Source organism: Staurois parvus, unplaced genomic scaffold (assembly GCF_062004578.1).
Source record: "Staurois parvus isolate SC_StPar_1 unplaced genomic scaffold, SC_StPar_1.0 ptg000018l, whole genome shotgun sequence".
Classification (NCBI taxonomy): domain Eukaryota; kingdom Metazoa; phylum Chordata; class Amphibia; order Anura; family Ranidae; genus Staurois; species Staurois parvus.
In genome coordinates, this window is record NW_028317814.1 from 22,261,877 (window position 1) to 22,279,412 (window position 17,536).

General features: G+C 42.7%; 1 protein-coding gene across 2 annotated transcripts in view; it reads right to left on the reverse strand.

Moving 5' to 3' along the window:
* Window positions 1-8,007: 8,007 nt before the first annotated feature.
* The window catches only part of NTN3 (netrin 3), a 184,920-nt gene continuing 175,391 nt past the window's right edge, over window positions 8,008-17,536 (reverse strand). For both annotated transcript variants that reach the window (XM_089683022.1, XM_089683015.1), the window contains one exon: window positions 8,008-16,753. In XM_089683022.1, coding sequence (XP_089539148.1) covers window positions 16,425-16,753 — 329 coding nt within the window. In that variant the 3' untranslated portion in view covers window positions 8,008-16,424. The remainder of the gene's footprint in view (window positions 16,754-17,536) is intronic.

Genomic DNA, 17,536 nt, shown 5'->3' on the forward strand with positions numbered 1-17,536 from the left:
CACATTAGATTGCTTTTCAAAGGTGTTTTACAGGCAACGAGGAGGCGATATAACACTTCCTCACCGCCTGCTTTAATCCCATAAATGCCACTCCAATGTGCAGCAACCACCTGCATTGTGTTTGAGATGCATCGCAAATGACTTGAATGCAGGGGTGAACTGACCATTAGGACACTCGGGCACTGCCCGAGGGCCTGGGGTCAATAGGGGGCCCCATGAGATGCCCCTGGTACCTTTCATAGGCTTTTTTGGGAGTGGTTTGAGTGTGGGCAAGGACACAGGGGCCCCGTGATTCCCCTATTGTTCAGGGACCCAATGAGTTGTCAGTCCGAACCATAGAACATGAGCAGCATTGTGGTGACATTCATTTTCCATGGCACCCCAACATAGCTTGCAAACACAACCCAATACATCTGCAGAACACATAGGAACCATTTGTGCGTTCTAATGCTGTATTTGTTTACGGTGTCTTAGGGTTTTTGTACATGATACTAATGTATTCCTGCTCAAAAAACATGAGTATGGTCTATACACGACTAGAAACACCACCATCAATCCCACCCCACACGCCAAAGTCCTGGGTGTCACCGTGGACTCAAATATTTCCTTCCAACCTCATGTCCAATCACTATCAAAGTCAAGCAAGCTCCAACTCCACAACATCTCCAAGATACGTACGTTCCTCACCCCAGACACTACTAAACAACTCGTACACTCCCTCATCATCTCACTCCTGGACTACTGCAACTCCCTCCTCACCGGCCTACCCAAACAAATGCTATCCCCACTCCAGTCTATCCTGAACTCAGCGGCGAGACTCATCCACCTCACCAACCGCTCCACATCTGCCACCCCCCTCTGCCTATCCCTTCACTGGCTCCCGATTGCCCAATGCATTAAATTCAAATTACCAACTCTGACATACAAAGCCATTCACAACGTTGCCCCAAACTACCTCACTGACCTGATACCCAAATACCACCCTACCCGTGCCCTTCGCTCCTCACAAGACCTTCTACTTTCTAGCTCCCTGGTCTCCTCCTCCCACGCCCGACTGCAGGACTTCTCCAGGACTTCCCTCATCCTCTGGAACTCCCTACCCCAATCCATCAGACTGTCACCTACCCTCCTCACCTTCAGGCGCACCCTGAAAACCCATCTCTTCAGGGAAGCCTACCCCACCCTCACCTAACGACCGATCTCCTCCACTCCTCCTACCACTCCATCCCTCACAGCCACTTCCTCCTGTACCACCATCCCCTCCCTCCTAGATTCTAAGCTCGAAAGAGCAGGGCCCTCGAACCCCTCGTGTATTGTATTGTTACTGTATTGTCTCATGTTCTGTCCCCCTCGCTAATGTACAGTGCTGAGCAAACCCTTTGGCGCTATATAAACACTGTATAATAATAATAATCCGTGTGAACAAGCCAATTGAAAACAATGAGCTGCATTGAGATCATTAAAAAAAAAGCATGAAAGCCTAACAAAATTTGGCATTTTCGGCACCCATATTTAACAGCCCTTAATGTACAGTAGTACATGTTAATGTGCAAAAACCAACATCCTGTAGCAGTGCGCAGGGAGCCTCAGTGTGCTGTTGCTGTGTAGAGTCAGTAGTAAAAAGAGAATATTATATTCAGATGTCATGTAGATGTGTAGTGGTGGGTTTTCTCTAAATATATGGTCAAAGAAAGATATGTCTTGCGGTCTGCCCAGAGTGACTTATATTGCCATTTTCCTCCTCTAGGTCTCGTCTTTTCATTTTTACAACACCCAGGTGTGCGGCTGATGATAATGCGATGAATTATCATCTCATCCCCTGCAAATCTGTCCTCACCCCCTCTTTCCCCCTCCACATTTCCCTCCGTTCGTTCTCATCCAGGTGGTTTTCTTTCATGCACATGTCTGCGTCCCTTTCTGTCTTCTCTCCACTTTTTAATAGTGCGGGGAAGCCATCCAAGAAATCTATCTGCAGATTTTACAATAAAAGGCACCCGGCTAACGTATATGACCTGCAGGAGGAATGCGGCGTGCCATACCAGTCATAACATACACTTATTTCATACGGATATTTTCCCTGTCTATGGCTGCTTTTTTTTTTTAGTACATCAATGACAATTTTTTTTTTTAAATTTTGCTCTTAATAACATAACAGCCTGCAAGTGTAAGTCTAGATTTTGCTTTTTAACATAGAGCTGAAGAGGCGTCAACAGACGGAAGACCAGCAGCAACTACCCAGGAAGTACAGACAATTAAAGCGGAACTCCTGGCACTTTCACTGCCAGAGCCATTTTTTGTGTTTTTTTTGCATACATATTTAAAAAAAAAATTTAGGCCTGAAAATTACATAAACCACCCCCCCCCCCCCCCCAACCCCAAAACATAATTTATTTCTGAAAACAGATACCTTAGAGAATAAAATAGGGTGAGGCACAAAATTGCAGTAAAAAATAAACTTAGAGTGGAGTTCCACTCACTCTGTAAAAAAATAAAAGTCAGCAGCTACAAAAACTGTAGCTGCTGACTTTTAAAAAACAGCCACTTACCTGTCCCACTTACCTGCGTTGCCCCCAGCCGTTTCACCAGCCGTCCTGTATTCCAGGAGGCCGGCATCTTCAGTGTGCACACCTGGCTGTGACATCTTGCGGCTTCACAGCTGGGTGCCCGCTGCGCATGTGCAAGTAGTTCTGCGGTTCCTGAATGGCCCCGTTGTCTTCTGGGACCTGTCACGTGTCCCACAAGACTTCGGGGAGTGAGGGTAGGAGCAGGGGCGGACTGACCATTCAGGAACTCGGGCACTGCCTGAGGGCCTGGGGTCAGTAAGGGGCCCCATGAGATACCCCTGGTACCTTTCGTAGGCTTTTTTGGGTGCGGTTTGGGTGTGGGTGAGGACACAGGGGCCCCATGATCCCCTATTGCCTGGGGGGCCCCATGAGTTGTCAGTCCACCCCTGGGTAGGAGGACAACTTCCTTGTCCGATCGTCAAGGCGATCACAGCAGAAGTGGGAGCGGGTACCTGTCCAATTCGGGTACCCGTTCCCCTCCCCCACTCCCCAAAGGCGCCAATCCTTAATGGGGAATGGGGGAACAATCTTTAAAGCGGAACTTCCCCTTTTGGGTGGAACTCCACTTTAGCAAAGGGCACATAAACACAAATTACTAATTAGATTGCACCGAGTAAATAGATACCTAACATGTCACGCCTGAAAATTGTGTGTGCCCCAAAAACAGTGACAAATTTCAGCAAAAATTTACAAAACTAGAACTGTCACTCTAGAAATTTTGTTAGCATGTGTATGTCCTTACACCTCACCTAACTGGTCTACAGACTTTTATTTTTTGTTTTATTTTGTACTCTCATCTTGAAGCTAAAAAGGCAGTAGTAGTAAGGGCCATGTAACAAGTAAGAGAATTCTGCCAAATAATCAAATGGAGGGTAGCTTTAACTTGAATTTTATTTATCAAGTACAGATTAGGATTAGCAATGCAAACAGGGTGAAAATAGCAAAAAGGTCTGCATATGGTACAGAACAGTGTTAAACCAATTATGAAGCTGTACAAACAGAAGCTTATAAGAACAATGCCTCTGCGACTTGATGTGGAACTTGAAATTATATGGGACTTGTGAGGTGGGGTGTCACATCCCAGAAGAGAGAGAGAGTGGGATATGCAGTTCAGTTTTGGGCAGCAATTCACAAAAAGAACATTGGGGAACTGGAGAGAGTACAGAGAAGGGCAACCAAACTGATAAGAGGCATGGAGGAGCTCAGCTATGAGGAAAGATGAGAGGAACTAAATTTATTCTCTCTTGAGAAGAGGAGATTAAGGGGGGATATAATCAACATGTATAATACATAAGGGGGGATATGATCAACATGTATAAATACATCAGTGGCTCATATAGTGAACTTGGTGTAGTTATTCACCCTGAGGTCATCACAGAGGACAAGGGGGCACTTGTTATGTCTGGAGGAAATTTAATCTCCAAACACGGAAAGGTTTCTTCACAGTGAGAGCTGTGAAAATGTGGACTAGACTCCCTCAAGAGTTGGTTCTGGCCAGCTCAGTGGATTGCTTCAAAAAAGGCCTGGATTATTTCCTAGATACACAGAATATAAGTGGATACTAACATTTATAAGTAAAGTTGATCCAGGGAATATCTGATTGCCTCTCGGGGGATCAGGAAGGAATTTTTGTTTCCCAGCAGGAGCAAATTGGATCATGCTTTGCTGGTTTTTTTTGCCTTCCTCAACTGTGGGTATAGGATTATAACTTTTTTTTTTTAATGGTTGAACTGGATGGACTTTTGTCTTTTTTCAGCCAGACTAACTATGTAACTAATTAAAGCAGATGTCACCCAAGAGGGGAAGTTCTGCTTTTCTACCTCCTTCCCCCACCACCACTTTTGGACATATTTATTTTTTTGGAGAGCAGGTATCTTTTTTTAATTAAAAGTCAGCAGCTACAGTATTTGTAGCTATTGACCATTCATTTTTTGGGGAGGGATTGAAGATCCTCTTTAATGCGCTGCAGCAGCCCCCTAGTGGTTACACTATAAACAGACTGGATGGTCATTAGGCATTCTTTGAATTGCACATTATTCTCTGGAGATGTTTCCACCAATATTTTGATTGTAATTATTGCTCCCCTCCAGAAAAATAAGTAAAGTTCTGAAAAGTGATGCTCGGTTCCTTCTCCTGAGGAACTGAGAGTAATCTTTGATGGGCTGTAGCCCTGTTTAATTAGTATTGTGAAGATGGTGTGAGAAGAATACAGCAAGCTCAGGATGGGAGCAGTGGTGGATGGATGACAGAAAGACTAGATGATGAAATAGTCCAGGATGCACCCTCCCAGGTTATTGTAATATGGTCCTCAGCAGCGGGACTAATCCCAAGGACCCAGCCTTTAACCAAAGCGTAGCAAGGTTCTGTTAGTATAGTACATTGGCTCCTGTCCTGGCCATAGGGCACAGTGTACATGGACCTGTGTGTGTCAAAGAGGAGCTGGTAGGAGGACTTGCATTCTGCACATTTTCACCTGAAATGTAACCATTTGGGAGCTGGACCAGCCAATCTTAGGAACTACATGATGTGTAGAGTAAGGATTCTTCTTAGGGTAAGACTGCTAGTTAGTCATGAAGACTTCTGGTCACTAGGGGGCACTTACCATGGGCTAACATGCTTAGCCTGTATAACAGTGTCTGTCACAATGAAGTCCAGGGTAGTTCTGGGTATACAGGCAAACATATTGAGGGATCTCTGGGCTGACATAACAGGTGAGTGGCTGTAGACATAGGACCACCCCACTTAAAGGACAGTGTTCCCCGCAGTGGCTGGATCTTACATGCAAGCTGTGTGCTATTAGGCTCCTGCCCCACTGCCTGCATGCCAAAATCAGTGGAGGACCATATATCTGGCTGCAGAGCACTTACCTATCTACCTCTGCCTCATCGAGAGTGCTCTATTCAAGCTGTGGAGAGTGGGAAGCAGGGAAAGCTATATTCCCTGTGTGCATCCAGTAGGCCAGGGACTTGTGTTTACCAACGTGATTATGGGAAAAAGAGTTGAAATGGCCCATGCCTGCATCTAGGTATGGTAAGTGAACGGGCACTCCTCTACACCCCAACATCTTTGAAATTGCTGTCTTGGGCACGTTTGCAGTTTGCAGACCAGACAAAGTTAGGTCTCTGGGAGCATCTCAGGGGTTGGATTTGAGCTTCATCTTCAAACTCACCCCAGCTGGGCTTTCCTCCTCTGCCCCTCTCTGTTTGGTGGATCTCTGCTGCTATGTCTTGTAGTACCAGTGCATATTATGGAAAAAATCCTCCCACTCTCTGCTTTTCTGTTGAAGAAGTGAGCCCTAAGGTCAAATGATGCTACTGCTTGGCTGTCCACTGCTTCTAATCAGTTAACTATCTTATCAAGGGATGAAAGGATTCCTGGTTTTCTGCTGGGTGGTGCAAGATTAGTCTTCTTACTTCTCACTCTAAAGCACTCATCGACAGTTCTGCCTGCTGGGTAAGATCCCAAATGATTGGATTAGACCCTGCAATCTCTTGATCCAATCATCCGAGTCCTGATCTTGCCCTGTGCATTTGGGTACTTGTTGTGACAGGCATCTGATAGGAATAAGGGGGTCAGTAAGCTGCCTGTTTTTTTCTGGAGAATCACTGCTGGGCTCTGCCATTGCACCACTCCCATCACTATTGTCTTGCCATAATGCCAGATGTAACAGATAAGAGGAATCAGTTGAATGATCAAATAGTGGGTAACTTTAAATTGACCTTTTCTAAACAGGCCAGAGTAGACTTAACATAAACAGGGTCAAATGACAAAAAGTTGTTTCACAGTGAAGCCCAGGATAGGCCTGGATACATAGGAAAACATATGGAGAGATCTCTGGGCTGGAACCACAGATAAGCATCTGGAGGAAAACCATGGTTGGTATCACAGGCAGGTGGCTGAAGACAGTTCAGGGGGTTAGAGCACAGTACTTTGATAGCAATTGAAGTAGTGGTCCCTGCAATGGCTGGATCTTCCATAGAAACTTTATGCTTTTCGGTTCCTGCCCCACTGCCCCCATACTAGGACTAACAGTGAAGGATTGTACATCTGGCTGCAGATCACATGACCATGTCTGCAGGGGTTCAGTAAGTAAGCATCATATTTCAGTGAGGGCTGCTATATAACTGGCTTTACCTGAAAATAATTTTTACCTGAACATCACCACTCCAAAACCACTTCAACTGAGATCACATGAAGAATTCCTAAACATGAATGTTTGACAGTCATCTGTTACAGATGAAGACCATAAGGCAAGCTTCTTTGGCACCTGGTAACCTTGTGCCTATGCACAACTACTAGTAGCCAATGTGATTTCCAGAACTCTTTTCTGACAAGTCCCCAGGACAGCTGCCACCTTCAGCTTCCAGTGAGACAGTTCTTCTCCAAACCAGTTGCCTTGTGGTGAGGTCCTGCAATCAGCTTCTAAGCAGATCCATCCAACGCCACAGCCCTGGCACTATGGAGGTCACTAGAACAGCTGCACAGCCCATGGGCTGCCTGAGAGCAGCAGCTACTCTGGATCTGGAACCCTCCTTGGGAGAGAGAACCTAGTTCTCCAGTGCTTCAGACTGTATATCACCTTTCCGGCCCGCTTCTGAATTCTTATATCCAGTGAACAGACCAGGACAAACAATCACTGCTCCCTTGATTACAGAAGGAGCCAAAAACTAAATTTACCTAGCAACCTATGTTGCTACATGAGAAAGCATGCGCTGAGCAAACCCTTTGGCGCTATATAAACTCCATGTAATAATAATAATAATAATGAGGAATGGAGGTTGTTATATACCTGTTGATCTTCTTGAAGGTCTCCAGACCATATGAACACAGTTGTACACAGTATCTTCAAATTTAGCAAAGTTTCAGTAAATCAGAACAATGTCTCATTGTTCTGATTTACTATTCTATTCTCACTTTCACAGCAGTCTACTACAATGGCAAGAATAGTAGGGCTGCTATTTTGTGTTTTGACCAACTGCAACATTGTGTCTGAGAAGATTTAAACAGATAATTCATGTCAAAAGGACTACTTATTGAACATTTTCAACATAAGTCTGAAAGTCCCCTGGATGTAAAATGGGTTAATCAGACTTTGCTTTTATTTGTTTGTCTTTACTGCTCTATTCCGTACCATTTTCATCCCGTTCTGTTTATGCCCTAGTTTTCCTTGCTCTCCTGTATCACCCTCACATCTCCCCACTCATCTCCTTCGCCTTCCCTCTGCTCTTTTTTCAGTCTAAATTTTTGAAATATGTTGACACATCCCATAACCATCTGTGAGCCAATTACCTCCAAATTATGTTTTCAAAGATCATTTCCAGCATAATTTCTGACACGCAAGCGGCACATTGCGAAAATCTAGAAACACATAAAAGCATTCTTTCCACACATCCAAATTTGCAGGTCACTTGATCCCCGGGAAATAAAAAGAAACATCCACAAGTTCAGGTAAATCTTTTTATTAAATGTGTTTCCATGTCGGAAAGGTGTTTACAGGGCGGGAGCCTGCTCCTTCGCCACAAAGAAAAGGAATTTAGGATGTGGTAGAAGTAGATAATCACACAGAGATTGCTGAGAGAGGCACAGTGTTCAGGGCTGACTGTAAATAAAAGATTCTTAGTAGGACTTACAGGGGGCATAGCTGGGTGGGCCTGGAAAGCTATAGATAGGTCACTGCAAAGTATAAAGAGACCCTGTCACCAGATTAATCATTTCAAAACAATCTTCCCATTGTAGTATATGTAGATTTGACATATTTTAGGCAAGTTATTCACCCTGTTAAAGTCTTTGTTTAAACATTCTACAGCCTTGAGAATGCTGTTAAGCACCACCATCTTGGATGTGATGTCAGCAGCCCCAGCAGAGGCAGAGTTGTCACTCAAGTGAGTCTCTATAGCAGCCTTTCTTAACCTCTTTACTCTACAAGAACCCTTAAAATGATATTCAGGTCTTTGCATACCCATAATATACCTAATACATTGATGGTCAGTGGGAAAAATGCTCCTTGATTGGTGGTCAGGGAGAAGAATGCCCTTCTAAAAGATAGATAAAAAAGTTAAGGGTGTCATGCCATGGAATGGTGTTGGCCCCAGAACTATGCAGGCACCATGAAATGGGAGGTCAATCAAACTGAGCTTAAGGAACCCCTAGCAAACTTAGGAGGAACTCTAGTGCTCCACAGAACTTTGGCTGAGAAAGGCTGATCTATAATATTCCCCTTCAGTGCTTCTAAATGGTTATGTAAGGGGGGCAAAGAAGCTTGGCCAGCACAGAGGGTAATTAAACATTCCCAGAGGTAAGGTGGACTTAACGTGCAAGGAGAGAGGGGGCTGTGTTGGGGGTGCTCTTCTGAAGCAGTCAGATTTTCTAGCAGGTTCAGAGCTGCATTGCAAGCCAATACAAAAGCAAATATGGAAAGGAAAAACATTGCAAGCAAGCATTTTAAATACTTAATTTTTCTGTCTTTTTACCTACAATTTTTTAGTTGGTGACAGGGTCTCTTAAAGGCTTAATACTGATATCCACATTAATCTGAGCGGACTGGATCTTGACTTTTTTTCCTGGGTTTATTCAGTCATTGTTACTTATACATAATGTCATGCTATAGTTGTTACCCATAAGGTAATTCAGCCCTTTAGTGGCCTAAAGAAGTCAGTTCACCACAACAAATGATATCGCTGTGGCGCTTCTTACTATAGCGATGTCACTGGCTCCTAGTGAAAAAGCTGTACATTCTTTATTACTGGTCTAGCTCACAATATCGCTGCCTATGCTTTTTAGAGACAACATAGATATGCAAATGCATCCCAGGAGCCCCCTAAATTTTATATGTAATCAAGTTGTTGGCAAAACAAAAGAATAAACCCCCTCCTCCATCTCCCATGTAGTAAAGTCCCAGACTAGGCATAGGATAATTAGGCAAGGAGGTTGTCTATACTCCTACTAAAAAGAGCACATTTTGGGGACTTCTGTGGAGCCTCTAATGGCATCTTGCATGTATATTTTTTTCCCTAGAGAGGCTTTGGTCATAGCAATATTTCCCAAAAATAAAACCATTACCTGTTTCTTCCATGTAGTAAAGTCCCAGCGTTGGTACAGGGTAATTAGTCAAGGAGGTTGTCTATACTCCTACTAAAAAGAGCCAGTTTTCACTTATCACATTTTGGAGACTTCTGTGGAGCCTCTAACGGCCTCTTGCATGTATATTGTTATTCCTAGAGATGCTTTGGTAATAGTAATATTTCCCAAAAATAAAACCATTCCCTGTTTCTTCATTACCATCAATGTATCACTCCCTGCCAGTAATTATTAGTTAGAACAAGGCTCTTGCCATGCTAGATTAGGTTTCTGAGCTGCTACACAGAATTGTCTTTCATAACCTGATGAAATAATTTAGGTTTATGAAAACTAGGAATATTTTTTCGATATACTGAAATTTCTTTTTGAAAAACCCTGCGGTCCGTATTTGTTACACAGTGTCCCATACACTACACAGTTTCATGGTCAGCTACACATACTCATAGTAGGATTGTCATCTGACCTAGCTGATCATAAACCGGGTGACAATTGTATGTCTGTAGCTACACTGTGAACTCTACATATACCCCCTGGCTGACCAATCTTTGGGGAAATTTTTTTTCTTCTGTATAATAGCTGATGTTACCTTCGACAGAGCCTGGGATTTTATCAGAGGGCAAAACTTGCAAATTTAAAAGCGTGCATGTTTATGGAGTGATGTTTTCTCAGCTATACCAACTATCATCAAGCCATTGGGTGCTCCTGCAAGCACCACCAAACAAAAGTTGATTTAAACATCAACTGAGCTGGATGGAAAATTATTGGCCAAATAGTGACTGCACCAGGGGCGGACTGACCATTTGGAAACTCGGGTACTGCCCAAGGGCCCGGGGTCAATAGGGGGCCCTATGAGATGCCCCTGGTACCTTTTTCATAGGCTTTTTTGAGTTTGGGTAAGGACACAGGGGTCCCATGATCCCCTATTGAGTTGTCAGTCCGCCCCTGGACTGCACCCTCAGATGCACAGTTCAGCAACATACTGTATCCCATTCCCACCTGAATACAATAGGCCAACACTAGAGTTTCCTCCATCCACACTGTTTAGCGTAGATGGGGGTGTCAGTTGCATCTCTCTCATTCAGCCATTGGGCTGAACAAGAGAAAATCAAGGCTTGTGTCACCAATAATAAAGATGAGGCCCACAACAAACAAATGTAGTGGTAACATCTGTAACTGTAGTTACAGTTTTCCATGGATCTGTTTTTTAAAGGTGGATCTGAAGGGAGCTTTCATGAGAGCCCACCGAAATATACTGAACTACAATGTCCAGAGTTGCAGTTAAGCCACTCTGGAGATTTTACTGGCCCTATTATGCTACTAAAATCTCTAGCAATATATTGGTAAAAGAAGTGATCATTTAATAAACATATGGAACAAATTTCTCCCTATTGTGTAAATTAAACAAGCTGCATGCAGTTGCAATTAAAGTACTATTAAACGCTCAGTGTTTTGGCTTAACAGATTAAGCACAATACGAAAAAATATTCTTGAGTCAACTATTTGTTAAAAGTCTTACTCATTAGTTTAGAGTAAAAAAGTTTACAACTTAGAAAGTTAACAGTTGGCTGGCTCCTGCTTTCTCAGTGCTGCCTCCCTGAACTTCTGTTCTTCTGAGGAAAGTGATAACAGAGGACAATGCAGCCTAGAGCAAGTCTGTTAGCTTGGAGAAGGAAGGGGAGGGAGAGGGAGCAGGGGAGTGCCCTGCCATCCTAGGCAATGGGATGACAGCTGTCTACCAGTTTTTCTCCTGCATTGGTAGAAACCACAAGCGGCCATGCCAACACATATTGCGCAAACACAGTCCAATTCAGAGTAATGATGTGAGGCTAATGCTGGAATGAGTGCATGAAGCCAGGAAGAAAATAATAGAGGTTGCAGGAGATTAGCAGCACTGAGATGCAAGAGATGATGAAAATATTGATACACAATGCTTAAACAAACTAAGTTTCATTCATTTTTTGAGTTTAGATCTAACTTTTATGATAGTACACACTACCTTGTGTAGCTTACACCATAGATATCAATATGTTCCATCAATTTAGTGATCAGTTGCTACCCGTAGCAATCAATGGCTGGCAATTTCAGTAGCACAACAGAGCAACTAACACTTACCCTAACCTTTTGGGAGATACCCAGCATTTTTACCATAGAAGGTAGGAGAGTTGTGAAAACAAATAAGCACTTTAAGTTAGTAGGGAAAAGCCCAGGTTGTATAAATGCCATTATCACAACGTCCATCTTGTTCTAAGTACCAGGTCCCTGTCATTCCACTATAGTTAATGGGGAGGGGGGTTATTATTGAAACCTATATGTAGCCAGTATCTCATTTATGATTTATGCATATAACATTGTTATTATTGAAGTTTAAGATTTGCCATATTTCTGTTCACAAGTCACACATTTACACTGCTCAAAGGACTACACAACAAAAAAAACTCACATAAATAGAGAAAGGGGAATCCACTACACCAATATCAGAATCCAAATGTAGAATTGATCGGGCAGGTTGTAGTGAGATATATACACTGGCCAAAAGAGAAGGCGATTTGGATATAACAAGGTATAACAACTGGCCAAATGTATGTTTTGCGATGCTTAAGCCATACTTTTAACAAAATTTCCCTTTTTTAAATTTTTTTTAAGTGCTGAGCAAGACAACATGCATAGTCCATAATATGCCATAGCCAATGTAACAATGGGTTACACAACTCACATGAAGGATGTATTTGATAATTGCCTATGCTAAAAAGCATCATAAACTTGGGAAAGTTCTGCTGCTCTTGGAATTGTAGCAGCTGACCAATAACAGCTTGAATGACAGAAGCAGATATGGGAATATCTCACCACCTAGGGCACTTGAAGAGTTACAGATTGGTACATCCTATTGATCCAATGGATTTAAAATCTTGTCTTGCCTTCTATTCATCTCTGCTTATTAAAAGATAAGTGCAGCATTGAGATCAAATTAAAAATGAATGCTGCCTTCTACATAAGGTGAGCGAGTACCAGGATCTATAAAATAATGTTCTCCATACATGCCTTAAGTAAAATATAAGAAGGCATGTATTCACAGACAACACAAAGCTGAGAATCTGCTGAAACCAGACTTATCTGTCACCTTTTAGTTGAGTGCATCTCATGTGACAAGTAATTGTAAGTAAAATTTTAGAATCAAGCACATACAGTATAATGGGATGCTGAAAACTCTTGTTTGATATTATTCTTTACACTCCGAACCCACAGTGTTTGGAACATAGCTTAAAGCTTAACTGTAGGCACCGTAGAGATGGTTCGTAGCTTTTCTACCCACAAATTTAAAATTAAATGTTGGCCTTATCCAGCCATTAGCTATAAATCAACCATCATTGTTCTCTATTGACAGCCCTTGCAGAGCAATATGAAAATGTTTCTGTCTGCTGTTTGTAAGAGCACCAATGAGTGAGAGCAGTATACCCATAACCACACCCCTGTTCTGCTCAGTGCTATGCTTTGATTTAAGTCCCTCCCCCAAGCAGCCCTATTACTGTGTGCCTGAAGGTGGACAGCATGACAGTAGAATAACTGTTCCATGGGGGTAACAGGTAAATATTGGTCCTACATTTTAACATACAACACTACTCCAGCTACCTTGGATGTGTTTTAATTGGTAACTACAATTTATTTTTAGTAAACAGAAGGGGATTTGAATTGGCTGGAACATTGAAGACAGGTCTCAAAAGAAAAGAAAAGGAAAGGAAATACTTATATTTGCAAAACTTGCTTCCTTTGCCTAGTTACAGAAAATTGGAACTTCGGGCAAACAGCTAAATCAACAGTTGAAAAATGTATATGTTTCCTGTTTTGCCTGCCAAAGGATTTGTAATTTTGTTCTGCCAGTCTTAAAATGTTCTCACTTCTGCTGCACTGCACTACAAGGAAAGTCAATCCTTTACTCTCTGGGGGTCAGGTTTTTCGCTTCCTAGATCACCTCCATACTTATTGGACATGGGTGTTGATCAGGGCCTTGTCGCCCATGAGGCCAATTAATGCAACTGCCTCAAGGTGCATTCAGGGAGGGACGGTGGGGGCCGCACTGAGGCTGGAGTATTCATACTGGACTCTCCATCTATGGAGTGGTAAGACCACAGGTTCAGTATTACTCGGCTCTCTGTCCCACCACTGTGCCTGTCATACAGGCATGCGCACATGTTAATTCTAAAGACATTCCAAATGAAAGTATCTCACCAGCACACCACAGATCACAACTGAAGCAACGTTTTGGAGCCATGCAGGACCCCTTCATCAGGCATGTGTCATACAGGCAGGTACAGTGGCCATGCCTCTTCAGTGATGCAGAGCCTGTTAAAGGCTAAGTTCCATTTTTGCAGGCAAAAAAAAAAAGTGCTTTTATTATTTTGGTCTTGCCCCTTCAGGACCAGTGACATCAGCAGGGCAGACCCTATAATGAGGCACTGAAGCCCAACCACCATGGTGCACATAGCCACAAGGATAAACAGAAAGTCTTTGCACCCCCAGATCAGACAGGCTATATCGAGCCCTGGTGTGGGTGGCCATCTATGCCACTGTGGGGAGGTATCAAAAATGGCATTCATCCCTGACACGGCCCCTGTGATGATGGTGACTCGCTGTCCAGTGAGCAGGCTGCTCAAGTGACACATACAGCTGCATTGCTGAATCAAGAAAACAGTGTTTCATCTGCGTGGCAGTGTGACAGAAGTGTGTAAATCACAACATTGAACGAACAGAATTATAGATCCTTTGGCAAATAAAACCGTTCAGATATATGAATTTCAAAAGTATATTTTGCTGTTTTCCCCATTCAGCTTTAACCTCTAGACGCTGAGCGGCCGCACATTTGCATTCTATTAAAAAAAACACATTTGTGCCGAGAGCACGCATCCTGCACACTCCCAGAACACATGTCCGGTACTCACAGAAAGGTCCCGATCTCCTCTTTCGATCGGGACCTTTTCCAATCATGTGACCGGCGTGACGGCGCGTCACGGCGGTCACATAACCCTAAACCCCGCCTCCTGGCTTCTGAAACTGTTAAAGGGCCAGGAGGCGCCGGTGTGAAGGGGTTAAAGAGGCTAATGTGACTTTTTGTGTTACTTTATATTCCTCTATTTTCTTACATCCATTTTTATCATATGTAAAACATAAATAAAGTGCACTTATCCTTTAGGCAGTGATAAACAGGGACAACTAAAGGCAACATAGTACTACCTCAAAGTCAACCTGCTATGAATAGTAGATGTGCATGCTGGGGCTCAGAGACTCTTATGGGAGTCTAATAACATGTCCCTTCTAACGTGACTCAACCTGACCAATCAACGTTTTGCAGATTTGAAGATCGGGTAATCCAGGACAATGAAAAAAACCTAGATATGCAAAGCAAATATTGTATACTGATTTTTAAACTAAGCAGTACTTCAGTGTACTGAGGGTGGTTATAATGACACAGGTATTGTTACATGTCACACATATTAGTCGCCTTTTCACTGTCACACAAGCCTGTCACTCTGTAGCAATGAGCAGGGTCAGTCTTACACATAATGACATTAGATAATATAAAGTCTTGTATGTTACAGTATGTTGCATATCAGGAATATTTTTTACACATTCAAAAAGCATCCACGTTCTAACAACATTAGAAGTCCAGAAGGAATTTACAACAGTTTATTGGTTGGCAGAGGTTTGGTTACTGTACAAGGCTCTGCAGGTCTTCTCAACATTTGGGCACCAGCGGGCAAAGGTCGAGTCTTCTTACTAGGAGATTATTTGATTACATTAAATTGGACAGTGTTATAAAATTGCCATTTATTAGCCAGGTAAGATTTTTTGCTTCATTTGAGTTTTAGGTTTAACTTGAAGTGGCCTTAATGGTGGTGTTTTTTTTTGGCCTTTCTCTACGTCAACACTGTTATAATGTAGGAAGATAATGTAGACAAGGATACTGCTGTTTTTCTTCTCACAGCTGAGAAATGAACAGAAAAGCATCTAGTAAGGTTCTGCTTTATTGCAAATGTCTTTATAGTTTGTACCTCAGGTACATTTCCTGAAACTCATAAAGCTTTCAGCATCTTCCTAGACCGACAACATAAAAAAGATGTCTCCATGGAAATTGGCCTCTAGAAGTTCATAAGAAGTACAGATTCTTGTTATAAATATCTGGGAAACATTTGTTAATTTACGTGATATTTCTGTTTACAAAGGCTGCCCAGTGTGGATGAATGATGGTTGGTGAAAGAACTTTGGGCATGTACCATTTTTCAAGTTTGTAAATTCATAGGAATTAGATTAGGTGTTTAAAAATAAAACAAAAGTAGCATTCTAAAGTAGGTGTCCAAGACAGAAACATTTTAGAGAGGCCTTACTCACAGAACCAAGGCCTTGTAACCAAGTGACACCAGGTCACAATTTCATGATGACCCTAAATGTTTGAAGAGCATTTTGTATTGTCTGTTGGCTGGTCTGAGCCCCATGAGTGAAGGGGACAGTGTCTAGCGTGCATTGGGGTTAGTTGGTTGACAGGTAGTGGCTGATACTGTCTCCCAGCGTGTGAGAAAGGCGCGTAGATCTAATCATGGATTATTAACATCATAACTCTAGCTTCAGTGAGCAGGACTCTACTAAAGTCTTGAAAAGAAGCCTCCTTCCATGTACGTGGATCTATGAGCACCCCAGCTCTTAGTTAGACCTCCAAACTTTGGAGATGGCCATTGTCCAGAATATTATAAATTGCATATGTACAGGATCACAGTTCTCATTTCTGAACAACCCTCATGGCTTGACACATTTTCCTTTTTTTTCTTTGCGCTGGAGTTTCCTCAGACGCCTGGTCCAAGCATCCCTCCACTGAATCACCATGCTGTTTTTGTCAGCTGTTAGTCCTGGCCTATCTCCTTGACCATCGCTGCTGCCCATCACCAGGTATCGGCGGCTCAGAAGAATCTTTGGACACTTGCAGGACAAATCCTTGATGTGTATCCACAACACATTGTCTCCTCGTTTCACTCGGTCATCTCGGCACTTGTATACAGAAAGGATATTGACAGTGAACTTTGCCCATGATCCAACCATCTCAATCTCCAAAACATTCACCTGAACCACTGCAAAAAAAAAATGAAATATAATTCTAAAATGCTTATTATTACTTGGTACTCAGATACTATTAGTATGCTTGCATATCGTATAAAATATAGAAAACAGATTGCAATATTTGTATTCAATAAAACTGAGATGAACCTTTTGGTGAACAGGCCTATACGGTATATACAGTGGCTAAATCATATATATACAGTATGGTTAACCCTCTGATATGAACAACCTTTCTTAGGCCATGATGTGGCCAGGATCCACCCCCAGACCCCCACCCACCCTTTCCCTGTTCTCTCTCTGTGGACCCAGAGAGATACTCCTTCTTTTCTATTGTCTCATTTTGTCATTTTCCCTTACTCTTTCACTATTTGCATGCACAGAATATTGCTTCTGGACACATACACCCAACCATCCAGGGGTGGGGAACATATACAGGGCTAACCATGAACGAAATGTCTGATATGGACAGTCTGGTCTCAGTGCTGCCCCTCACCATGCCTCCATGATTGCTGATTGAGCTGGCCCCCTCAGTTGGCTTCATGTGTGACATGACCATGGTGCATGAATTCGCCAATGTTTTTAATGGATCTAGTTCACATCTGTGTTGTTTATTGATGTGCATTGATGAAAAAAGCTTATGCTTAAAGAGTTACTAAACCCACAACAGTAAAATTAGTCTGTGTATGCAGTAAAGCATGCTTGTTATACTTACTGTGGAACCTAATCGGTTAATCCTCAGCATTGTGCACAAACGCTGTTTGATCCTGACTTTTCTGATACTCCCCTTCTTCCAG